At 41.4% G+C, this 13,347-nt stretch overlaps 1 protein-coding gene across 1 annotated transcript; it reads right to left on the reverse strand.

The window, feature by feature from the left end:
- Positions 1 to 10,899: 10,899 nt before the first annotated feature.
- Positions 10,900 to 13,279, reverse strand: LOC117616166. The gene has a single exon (XM_034345396.1). The coding sequence runs from the start codon at positions 13,060 to 13,062 to the stop codon at positions 11,080 to 11,082; it is 1,983 nt and encodes a 660-aa protein (XP_034201287.1). The 5' UTR covers positions 13,063 to 13,279; the 3' UTR covers positions 10,900 to 11,079.
- Between the last annotated feature and the right edge of the window lie 68 nt (positions 13,280 to 13,347).

A 13,347-nucleotide genomic window follows, 5' to 3' on the forward strand; every position in this document is an offset into this window, starting at 1 on the left:
GCCATTGGGGTATGGCTGCTGGAGTAGGCTTGATGGATATGGTGGCTGAGGGACATACTTCCAATCCTCTTCGCTTCGACTTAGTTTCTTCTTCAGCATAAAGATGACATCTTCTTAAGTGACAAAAAATGGTCCCTTTGGTTCAGAACCCTTTCCGGCAGCAGCAGATTCCTCTTGGAGAGGTCTTTCATTTTTTTTGCTTGGCTTGGAGACTGAGCTTTTCAGCTATTTGATTGTGTCTGCCATCACCCTTTGGGTTTCCCCCATAGCAGGGATGGTTGCAATGAGGTCTGAAATGGTAAAACCTCTCTCACTTGCATGTTCTTCTTCTCTAGGAGAGGCATTTTACCTTGATTTCGAGTTACCATGGTTTGGTCCGTCTTGGGAAGCCGTGGTATTGCTTCTGGTCTTCTTCTTTGGAGGCATCGGTGAAGATAATAGCCTGATCCCCAATGAAGTGGCCAATTTATGTGGGAGAGGATTCTAGTAGCCTGACGAATGGGTTTAGGCTACCGAAAAGAGAAAAATGTGAAATTACCCCCTGTGTCTGAGTTCAAAGATCAAACCCCAAAATATTTCGAAATGATAGTAAAGCTTTAGGAAACACCTTGGTTACCTTCACCACAAACAATAATGGCTGCTTACAGATAAATTCTTAGTGCTTATAGGTAGAATCTTAGCTTGGCATGAGAGGCTTGTGGCATGGGAGCAAAACAATCATGAGTTTAGCATAGACAAAGAGAGAGTTGTGAGTTCTTAAGAAAGACATGGGTTCTAAGGTAAGGGGGAGTGGATTCTAAGAGGGTTTATTGAAGAGGGAGAGAGATTGGGGTATAATGGGTGTGTTGAGTAGTTTCCGGTAGCTTGACGAAAACTCTGTCAAGCTGTGGAATGATTTATCAGAAGAGAAAATTGGAGGATATGGAGGAATAGGGCTTGAATTTGCATAGGTTTCAGGGGCAAGAGATGAAGCTTTCTCTCTGAATGTGGTTTGAGTGAATTTCCAGTTGCTTGGCAAAACTAAGTCGCACCCTGGATCATGATTTTGCTGGGTAGAAGAAGCCTCCTTTTATTGGCACTGGAGCTCCTTCTTCCCAAGAAATCCTAATAGTTTCTATCCAATTTGGCCAAGTCTTTCATCTCATTTCTCTTCTCTTCCTTGGACTCATCCTATTTGGTGAAATTCCCTCTACCCAATCTCACAAAAACGGGGTTTTGGGAGCTCTAGGCTTTAGCTGTTTCAGCGGTGATTTTTTTTTTTTTTTTTTGCTATCATCTCTCCTCATTTCCTCCCCTATTTCACGGCAAGGTCTGGTAAAGGAAGGAGATAGATAACTTTGGTTGGTCTGAAGGGTGCCTTGGCTCCTACGCGGGCTAATATCCCCTAGTTCTTTGCGTGTTCCACCTTGGTGTTCGTTCTTAGCCCATGTGCGGGAGCCTCTCAGCAGCTCCTCGACATAACACTTTGGCTTTCATCGTGGTTCATGTTTCCAGCTAAGTGCTGGAGACTATAGATATTTTTCTTGGCTTGCTTGGGGCTTGCTAAAGTGATGAGTTAGCCCATTAAGGACATGGGCTAATTTTCTTAAGTGATTAGCTAATTTTCTAGGGTATTTGGGCCAATTTTTTAGGGTATTTGGGCTTTTTCCTCTCTTTTATGCTTACCCACATATTTGGGCTCAAGAAATGGGCTTGAGTTTTGGGACTCCCAAGCAGCCCAAAACTTCCATTTCTTGGCTCATCAATGGGCCTCATGAAAGCTCGTTACCATCCATACCACAACCCACTCAAGCAAGTCCCGGGCATTTGTGTGGCTTAGGCCCACTTAAGCTTGTAGCGTGGCTAGGTGTAATAATATTGATTTTTCGCTTGGCATTACATGTCGCTTGCCGTACTTGAATTGTGTCGCTTTGAAGAGGGATATGATGCTTGACGGGATAATTAGCTTGGGCTCGTAAAGCCAGTGCTTATTTCAACTCTTAGCATGACATATTGCATATTTATTTGGCATGGCATATGGATCATGACTCGTGTGAGTGTGAATGACGAACTTTTGCGTGCTCCAAATCGAATGTTTTCTTAATAAGGCATTGCATTGGACCGAGAATTTATTTGAGCCCAACCGTGAATTTTTGGACCTAAACAAGTAGTAATTATACCACTTAAGAGCAGGTCTTACGGTATTATGTCTTCGGCATATGTTTCGACACTACCTTTGGCTGTCAATCTTAATACACACTGATACACCACTTACCCAACAAATGCACGTTGACCAAGACCAGATAATGACAATGTTTAGCACTTCTCTGCAATTTTGAATTGCAACCTTTCATAAAATATTATTTTATTAGTGACTTTTCATAGAAAGCCTCATCCCATCAATCGTAAATGTTGATACTAAAATTAAAATTTTATTTTGTGTAACTTAAATAGTCACACACAGGGCCAATGGTCATATACCAAAAAATCGATGATCATGTACGATATTGAAAAGCCACTAGTCCTACACTTAATATAATTTCCATTCACATTATTATAAATTTGAATATTTATAATTTAATTTTCTAACAATTTCTCCGGAGCTCTCTTTCTCTCTCTCTTCCATAGTCTAAAATATCGATAATATTGACGACATATGGAGGATATTATCGTTTTTTTGAGTCACAGATATTTTGAAACATATCCATACACATATCGTATAAATATCGATAATATCGAAAAATATCGATGTGGATAATTTCGCTCACACTTCAGCAATATTTTGTCAAAATATCGCTATAATATCAAAAATATCGAAAATATCGATGTAATGGAAAAGAGGAAAAAAAAAAAACACAAAGCACACACGCAAAAGGGATTCGAACCCCTACCATTTCACTCCTCCAATGCCTTAACCACCATGTTGCTTAATTTTTTTTATAATACGTACAGGGGAACTCTATGTAGTACTAAGTCACTCATGTATCTTACTATGCAATGTATAAAGTGTAAAATACTGAAGTAAATCATTATATATAAATGATTATGGTGTGTTTAATCATCTTTGATTAATTACTACATATTTTCTACGCTCATACTGTTTGTCCGCTTACTATATAATCAACTTAAATCAGTTAAACCCATCATGCAATGCATTTCCTTCCCATTTTTTTGTGATAACCTAATAGATAATTGACTAAATAAACATCCTCCAAAGTTTCAATTAAAAATTTCCAAGTTTTTCTTACTATTTCCATGGTTTTTATTCAATTTTTATCGATATCGATAATATCCCGATATTTCCATCAAAATTTTCATGTTTTTGGACTATCGATGTTTTAGACCTTGCTCTCTTCCAAGAAAGAATCAAGAAAAGAAGATGGCAGGAAATACAAAGTTGGTCACGAGCACTGAGTTAAGTGAGAGCAGAAGAAAGGGCCTTTGCACTGCGGGTGAGGCTGGCTGGGGTTGGGGGGTGGTTTGGATTGTGGAAGATAAAGAGAGAGAGAGATGGTTGCAATTTTTTTTTTTTTTTTAAATTGAAGTTTTTATTCTCCTTTATCTACATTTTTTTTTTATGGATTTTAATTTTATGGTATCTTTTATTCAAAATCCACTTGGCTTTATATAATTGGATGTGTGGGCTCCATATATGTGCCATGTTAGCACATTAACGGAAAATTTGACGAAAGTTAACGGTATGGACCAATTTGATGCATAGAGAGTAACCTTAAGGACCATTAACGTCACACAAAAAAAAAAAGGACAAAAGGTGATAATTTCGCTAAACTTGGGGACCATTTATAATAAAAGCTTTTTTTTTTAAGTCCCTGTCCAAAACGCCAAGTGTAAGAACCCAAAACAAAAATATCTAAAAAGAAAGAAAATATCTAAAAAGTAAGGAAAATATCTTTTAGCAAAAATGACCAAATTGCCCTCGCATATTTTAATGGGGGAAAATTTGGCTTTTTAATCGAGAAAGAATTTGGGAATTCTGCTTACGCCATTGCGTAGAGCACGGCGAAATGAGTTCGTAGACACGGAGTAGACCCGAATCGGAGCCGTAACGAAGAAGTTATGGTCTAAAAATCGCGAAGGGCAAAATGGTAATTTGGTCAAAAAGTCAGATTTTTATACCCCTCTCTCTCTCTCCCCGTCACTTTCTCTCTCTTCCTCTCTCTCCTTCCGCGCGAACTGGGCAGTGCGCCCGTTCGACTTCCAGGCGGCGGCCCGGCTACCACAGGCCGAGCCGATCTCCGCCGTGGGTACCTACGGGTCCGCCTCCGTGTCGCCGTCACAACCTGACCAATCTCCACCCCAGGGCCGCCCTGAGCTGGCCGAAAAATCGTGTTTTTCGACGGAGGTTCGTTCGAAGCTACCCGAACTTCCAGCTCGAAATTCTCCTTCGTTTCTCCACCAAATCGATCGAGTAAGGTATGGTTTCTCAACTATTTTTCGTGTTCTAGCTGATGGGTATATGGGCTTCGATCGATTTTAGCTCTAAAGGGTTCGATTTTCGACTTGAAGTTTGGCCGAAACTTCGGCCATTCGAAACTACTATTTCTGGTCACTTTTTGGGGGTTGTCCAAGAACAAAAGTGACTCCAAATGTGGTGTTTTACCTAGGGTAGGAGTTTGGAGTCTTGGTTCCGAGATTTTTTGGCCACCCGAAATCGCTTTGGACACCCAAAGCTGCCCGCGCGTGCTGGAGCGCGTGGGCGAGGGTAGTGATGTAATTCTGTAAAGTTTTGTGACCCTCGTGTCGTCACGAGCGTGTGGGTTTTTGCGGATCTCGATTCGGAGTCCGTTTGAGCCCCGAACGGATTTTCCATATAGCGCGATCCGTGGGTGCAGTGTCGTTAAAATGTCGGATCGCGCTGAATTTTGGATATGTCGGTCTACACGATGTCAGGATCGTGTAGGATTCGACGGATTGCGAATCGGAGTCCCGGATACTCCGGAATCGCGAACCCTGTGGCTAGGGTTTGGATTTTAAGCGATAACGCGATTTTGGCCAATCCGACCGTCCGTTTTGGACCAAACTCGTAAAACATGGTTCCCTTTCTGTAAGGAACCTTCAGGGAAGCCCAGATTGGCCATCGGAGGTCGTGGACCCACGGGGTCCCGGGTCGGCCGATCGGGCAGTGTATCGCTTAGCTGAGCGTCGGACCTTTTGAAACTGGTCCAAGTGTCTAAAAAGGCTAGTGTGGGCTCAAGAGTAACTTGGATTTGAACGCACGTATTTCTAGGAGCCGGGGGCAGGGTGTTTAATTTAATTCTTTTTTCAGCGGTTTATTGATTTATTGTTCATGGATAATCAGGCATCAGAGGTCCAACCGATCAGCAGGAGGAACCTTCAAAGGGCCAAATTAGCTCGGACCATCTGTGAGTGGACTTTCTTTCATGGATTATCTTATATAAATGAGTTATATAGAGGTTTCCATAAATAAGATTTTATAAGTGACTTTATACAAGGATTTTATCTCGATTTTATATAAATAAGTTTTTATAAATAAGTTATTATAAGCGAATCTTATTATTTGATCTTGAATAAGTATTTTGCAAATCTTTGAGCATGTTTTATACTGTTAAATATTTCGAGTTACATATATGATGAAAGTTATGTTTAGTAGCATACCTCGAGTTTTATATAACAGAATAGGAACAGCATCGAGACTACAGTCAATTTATCAGATTTCAGAAAGTTACCAGATTTTTAATTAGACCACCATGTACCCGTTTCTTTATGGTGATTACCCAAAGTCGGACCGATGTCTACGGACATCCAGTCTGATTATAGTTCAGTCAGTGCACTTGACTTTGCCTCACGAGTTACGGGGACGCTCGGACCGTGAGTGCCGGAATTTGCGGCTCGGCAGACTTGGTGTCCCGAGACCTGCCAGGATTGCGGCTCGGCTGACTCTGTGTCCCCGAGACCTGCGAGGATTGCGGATCAGGCTGACTACGGTCCCCTGCATCCTGCCAGAGCGACTCGAGCTGACTTGGTGTCACCGAGGAATCTGCCGGAGGGACAGGCTGATCATAGTCCCCTGATTTCGCCAGTTTGCGGCTCGGGTGGACTGTGTGGCGCCCGAGACCTGCCAGGGAATTGACAGATATGACAGGGGTACAAATAGGTGGTATTTTCAAAGGATTTTGAGTTTTCTTTTATTCAAGGATGACTTTCAGCGATTTTATATCGGCTTTTTAGTATTCGCACAGTTATATCTCTATATCTTTATTCTGTTATCCCAGTTCTTGATTCCTCCAGGCAGTGATATCTTTGTATATTTGATCGATTATGTAAGTTTATTCATCAGCATATTGATTCATGCTTATAGAATCTTTTATATTGAGATATAGTTAAATTTTCGATATATAAATATATATCCCTAGTTATTTCAAAACGGGGGTATTATATTCTGGATTGTTTTTAAGAATTTCACTTTTTGTCCACTCACAGTTTAAAACTTGTTTTTCACCCCTAGGTCGTAGAAGTGCACAGGATCCACCACCGGGCCACTCTTAGCCTCCGCGCTTCAAAGTCAGGTAGGGTTTGTAGAAAAATCCTTGAAAGCCCGTGAACTTTGGAAAATTGCTCTGATATCGAGCTTTAGTGGAAAAACTGAAAATGGCAAATATTGGTTTATCCTATTCTGGCTGTTGGTGTGGATTTGTTGAATATTTAACAGGTGAAAATTTTGGGATTGGTCAAAATACAGGGGAGACTCTGGGAATTTTCGGCAGAAGTCTAAGGGAATTTTAAAGATAAATTGAAGTAAGAAGGGTAAAAAGGTCATTTTTGCCCGACATTTGCCAGGTGTCGGACACGCACAGGACTTGGCTCGAATTCCAAAGTGGAAATTGGGTCGGGTCCTGTCACCAAGACCCCAAAAAAAAAAAAAAAAAAGGGGAAACCTGCCATATGAAGTCTTACCTCCAATGTAGAACCTGCTGTCATTAATACAAAGCGGAGTCCAAATTGTAATATGAATTGAATTAAAGAAGCCTCCTTGCGTTGAGGCTCTTGCAGCAGCCAGTAGTCCCAAATTCCAATCACAAGGTATTTTTGTTCTTTCTCTTTTGGTTTTATTTATTCTTTTAGTTTTTTATAATATGTTTTTTATTTTATTTTTCTAATTTGGCACGTTATGTAGCAAACTCTTGGAGGAAGAGGCTACGTGGCACATGACTCGAGGTATGATCAATTATGATGGTTTGTTTGATTGATAATTTGATATGCATTTTAATTAAATGAATTGATAATAATTTTTGTTAAATTAATTGATGATGTTATATGCATTTTATTCATATTAATTGATATAATATATAGACTATAGTCGATTAGTCATAGGCATAAGATCCTGTTATAAAGTAGGCAGAGTATGAAAGTACCACTGAATATAGGGGAATGATTGTATTTGCTCTTGTGGTATTACACTGATAGAATTTTCTCTTTCGGATAAAACTTTCTAACTCTTAGATTTCTCTCTCACTTTTCTCTTTGGATTGGTATTTATCAAAGCCTGAAGATTGACTCTATTTATAAGCGGATGGTATATGCTTAACAACCAGAACATTCACTCTACAACCACAATAATTGCTTCTTACTGTTTGTAAATAGTGACTAAGCCTATAAGTCTTCAACTTTCCGTAAAACATGATATTTAATTTCCAACATTGGTCCTCACTTTCAACTTGTGGACCATCCATCATTTACAATACTCCCCCTTGGATGCCTACAAGTCCCTTGATTGGTTACCTCATTAAAACCTTGTTTGAAAAAACATAGTGGAAAAAAAAAACGCAAAGGGAAAAGAGTACAACTTAATTGAGGCATTAGAACAACGTTGAATGCGCTCATGTTGCCTCATTAAAACATTTCTAGGAAAAATCCAGTGGGAAAAATTATAGTCGAAGGAAAAATAGTGCAACGCGAATATGTCATGTGTTAGAGGACTCTTGAATGCTCCCCTTAATGAATATCTCCCCCTGATTTTGCATGCTTCAATTCGGTTGCTTATAGAGTTGACGTAATCCGATACCATGCCCTAGCTTTCAGAATGTACATTTTGGCAAAGATTTGGTGAAGAGGTCTGTCAGGTTATCGCTTGAACGGAATTGTCTGACTTTGATTCTTGACTCTTCTGAAGCTCATATGTGTATAAAAACTTTGGTGATATGTGCTTGGTCCTATCACCTTTGATGTATCCTTCTTTGATCTGAGCAATGCAAGCTGCATTGTCTTCATTCAGGACGGTTGGAGTGTCTATTGCTGAGAGTAAGGCATATGTGCTCCGGATGTGATGCATCACTGACCTTAACCAAACACATTCACGATTGGCTTTATGAAGGACATGTATTTCTGAGTGATTGGAAGATGTAGCAATCAACATTTGTTTTGTTAAGTGCCATGAGATTGCAGTACCTCCACATGTAAACACATGCCCAGTTTGTGAGCGACCTTTATGAGGATAAGAGAGATATCCTGCATCAGCATATCCAAAAAGACTCGGCGTATTGGTCGATTCACTGGAGTAGGATAAGCCTATGTATGTTGTCCCACGAAGATATCGTCTAATATGTTTGATACCGGTCCAATGTCGACTTGTTGGGGTAGAGCTGTATCTTGATAATAGATTTACTGAAAATACTATGTTTGGTCTGGTACATTGTGTTAAGTACAATAAAGCACCTATTGTAATAAGATATGGTACTTATGGACAAAGGATAATTTCATCATCCCCTTTTTGACGATATGGATTCTTCTTAGGGCCAGTTTGAGATTGTTGTCACTTTTAAAAAAATTTGCTTATGTTGTGCTTTGAAAATAATTAGCTATAAAGTAAATCAGCTCCATGTTTGGTAAATAATTCTTTTAAAGTGATGTTAGTACAAAAATTTGTGTCAAAACCATTTGGTAAATTTTAATATAAAACTGTGGTAACTGTGAATAATGACTCAAATAGATATGGTGTTGAAAGTATTATGCGTTAATTATGTGGTGATAGTGGAGGTGGTGAAAGAGATGGAGGTGAAGATGGTGGTGGTGGAGGTGGTGGTTGTGGTAGTAGTGGTGGCGGGGATGGTGATTGTGGAGGTGGAGGTGGTAGTGGTAGTAGGTATGGTGGTTGTGGAGGTGGAAGTGGTGGAGGTGGTGCTTGAGGTGGAGGTGGTGAAGATGGAGGACGAGGAGATGATGGTGGTGGTGGTGGCGGTGATGGCTGAGGTGGTGAAGGTGGTAGTGGTAATGACAAAGATAGAAGTGGTGGTGGGGATGATGGTAGTGGAGGTGGAGGTGGTGTTGGTGGTGGAGGAGGAGGTGGTGGTGGTTGAGGAGGATGTGGTGGTGGTGGTGGTAGTGGCGGTGACGGTGGTGGTGGAGTTTGATGTGGAGGTGGAGGTGGAGGTGGTGTCATTTTTAAAAATGAATGATGGTATTTTGGGAATTTAAAAAATTCATTAAAGACTTATATATGCTTCTTTTGAAAGCAGCTTTGAAAAGTAACTCTGAGCATGCTTTAAAAGTTGATGTCAAAAGACCATTGCTTTTAAAATAATCGATATATTTTATTTTTACCAAACACCTTAAACTGCTTAACTTTAAAGTGAAGCAGGTTTTTGGAGAAAAAAAGCAATCTCAAACGTGGCCTTAGGGTCAGTTTGGCATTGCTATGCTGTAAAAATAATTGCTATCAGATTTGCTATGAGAGAAATCAGCTGTGAGATAAAGCAGTTTGGCGTTTGGTAAAATTTTTGTTCAAAGTGTTGTTGGTATTGATTTTACGTATAATCAGAAAATGATTGCCGCATAATCATTAAACCCAGCGCCTCTTCGAAACTGATTCCGGCATAATCAGAAAATGAAAGCACATCATTAGCTGCTTTCCCTTATAGCTTTCTCTCACAGCAATTTTTAACAATAAGTGATTTTCTCACAGTTTACCAAACGGGTTGGGCTTCTCAAAATTTTTTAAAAATCACTTATTACCCCAAATAAACAATGCTAAACTGGCACTTAGTGTCAAGAGACCGAACGACTATTGGAGTGCTAAGTGGATGAGCCTTATTCAGAACATTTACTCTACAACTACAATAATTGCTTCTTATTGTTTGTAAATAGTGATTAAGCCTATAAATCTTCAACTTTCCGTAGAACATAATATTTAATTTTCAACATTGTTCCTCACTTTCAACTTGTGGACCATCCATCATTTATAACAGATCCTTATATGTTTTAATTTTATATTGTTATAGTTAAAAAATGTTTAAATCCTCATTCGAATATTTTCCTTTTTCTGAAAAATTCTTGATATACAATAACTACAAATTTGAGTTTGAATAATAGTTCAAAATGATACTAATTCATGCAAACTGTTTCACAAGAAAATAATATTATAAAATGTTGATCTTGAGTGTAGATTTTGATAAGGGGGTTGATGTCTGGCCAACCGAACCATAGCTTCTCTTTTTGTTCTTCTTTTTTGGTACTCTTCATTGGTGGATAGATTGTGGTCGGATTTGAAATGGGCCATTGAATCCCTGTAAGCTCTACCCGTACGATGTAGCATGAGTAAATGGGTTGGGTTCCTGATGCTGAAAACTTGAGTTCAGTTTACAAGAAGCCAGCCTATGGCCTTACCATTATTTCTATGAGTTGGAAAATTTTTGAATACGTTTGTTATTTCCTCATTAGTTTTCAGTCTGTTTTAACATTTATGAGACTATTGCCATTCAAGTTTGATTTTTCAAAATTTTCCATTGAACTCAAAACATAGACGAGAGATGGCAAAAACCTACTGTGCCTGGACTTTTCAAGTTTTCACTCTGTCATGTCATGTGGCTAATGTATGGAGATTATAAAAAAAATTAACACCTACGTAAAATTTTATTTCCTTGGATGAAAGAAAACAAGCATAGAAATAATGGTAGAAATCAAGAGAGATATGTATGTATATATATTTATGTATGACCAAAACTATTCATTCTCATTTCATTTCACCTTTTTCGCCTTGCACAAAATTGAAACCTAACACAAGCTAGCTGCATTATCCCCATTTATTAACATACAAAACTCCAACTAAACTCATCGGTTGATAAATCAATCATGCACAACCAGCTTCTGATATTCTTCTCCAGAGATGGCTAATTCCATGAATTCATCTGGTCGGATTTCCCCATCGTTGTCCATGAAGAGCTTCAGCAAGTTCTTAGAGAAGCCACTCAACAGAGCCACCCCGGGCTGATTCCCGGGCACCGGTGTAGACCTCGAGTCCCTCAGATTCCAAAACACCAGCTGTGGGATCGCATTCCCATAACCATGCTCCCTAAACTTCTTCTGTATCACGTCATAATCAGTCTCCCAGCTGTTGGCCGAAGCCTCATCAAACTCCATGTCGCTGAACACAATCACCCTCTTGATCATATTCTCCGGCTTCAAATTCCCCTTCACCGCAACCCTCAGCAGCAAATCAAACACCTTCTGAAAATCAGTGTTCATTCCGAACTGCATATCCCTCACAAACTGGCACTTGGTCTTCAGATCATCCCCTTTCACCAAATGCAGCTGAGGATTCCTACTGAATGTGATCACCAGCCCCTTCCACGGGTCCTCACTCAGCTCAGACACCAACAGCCCCAACGCTATCGCCACCTCCATGGGGGTCCCACGCATGCTACCGGACATGTCACACACGGCCAAGCAGTTCTTCATCTTCCCCACCTTCAACATGTCCTCCACCATTCTCTTCCATTGAAGCTCAGCCACTTCCCCGACGTCACCTTCCTCCACAGACCCAATAATCTCATGGGGAAGCAGAGCACCGGCCGCAATCTTCGCCTTGCCGGCCTTCACGTCCTCCAAGTACTTCTTGAACCTCTCCTCGTCGTGCTTCAGGAAGAACCTTTTGTAATTCTTCATGGCCACTGACGCCACTCTGTTGTACGGAAGCGAACCCCACTGCTTCGCTCCCATATAAACCTCCGGCAACTCCAGCACCTTCCTCAGCGGCACCAGAACCTCTTTCCTCAGCCGATCTCTCACTCTGTAAGCGTAATGGGTTTCCTCCATGCCTTCGTAATCGTATTCCTTGTACGATTCGCGCGGGAACACCTTTCTCGCAATGCTCTCGCAGATTAGAGTGGCTCGATCGAACGAAGAGTCAATCGAAGGGCACCACTTGGCCGCGAGGCTGATCTTGTTGCTCTGATTCGACTTCAAATTCTCCATATCGGCCTTCAACAACTCGGCGAAAAGATCCGAAACCCTCTTGTGCAAGAATCGGAAATCCGGGTCGGATCCATACCTGGCAACCGCCTTCTTGGCCATGGCGATCTTCTTCGCCTTCCTCAACACGCTTGCCTTTTCCTTTTCTGATTTTACCCACTCCTTCTCCTTCGCTTCATTTTCCTCCTTCGACATGTCCTTTTTGGCTGCTTTTTTCTCTCCCCCGGTCTTGATTTTCTTGAACGGAACGGCTTCGGGGCTCAAGTCACAGCCCAACCTATGTTTCTTCCTGCCGCCGGCGGATTTTCTTTCCTTCAACGCATCCTTCTGTTTCCTCCGCACGTCCTCGCCTTCTAGAAGGCGGTAGAGAATTTCGGGTAGGTCCTTGAAATAACCGAAGTCCGCAAAGGACCTGAGATTGCAGGCAAGGGTTTTGGGGTGGTGGTTGTGGAGCCAAACCGCCGCCGTGTGGAAGTGTTCCTTGTCAGACTTTCCGGTGCCGCGTACGCCGCGGAGGTTGCAGATGAGCTTGAGCGTGGTCGGCGCGCTGTGGGTCCAGGCCAGCGGGAGCTGGTTGTTGACGTAGTCGGCGGGGGTGTTCGGCACCACGTGGAAGAAGAAATCGAGGCAGGGGTTGCCGGTGGAGAGATAGGTGGCGGAATTATTCTCGGTCAAGCCCATCGGGAGTTTGTTGTCCATCGCTATGTCGTTGAAATTTGAGACCATGAGGTCAACGAAGGGTTCGCCGGTGGCGGGTTCGGGTTTGGGGTCGGGGTCGGGTACGGGTTGAGATTGGGGCGGTGAGGTGTGGGTGGGATTGGTGAGCTCTGGAGGACCGAGAAGACTGGGAGGAGCCATGGTTGCAAGGTGTGAGAAATTGTGATGGAGTGAGCAGAGGAAGGACGATATTAACCGACTGAGGCGGATCTATAGGAGGGCAGTTACTTGGGCTCCAAACTTAGTGCTCATCACATCTGATTTTTCATTTTCATTTTCATTTTCGAGACAATATATTTTTGCCGAGTCCATTTTCGAGACACTCAGGCGACTTTTTAGTGTTTCCTTTTTCTGATAAATTGGATTTGAAATTAAATAAAGAAAAGGAAACCATCTTAAATAAGGAATTTTTCGTACCGAAAAGGA

Source organism: Prunus dulcis, chromosome 1, assembly GCF_902201215.1.
Source record: "Prunus dulcis chromosome 1, ALMONDv2, whole genome shotgun sequence".
Lineage (NCBI taxonomy): Eukaryota > Viridiplantae > Streptophyta > Magnoliopsida > Rosales > Rosaceae > Prunus > Prunus dulcis.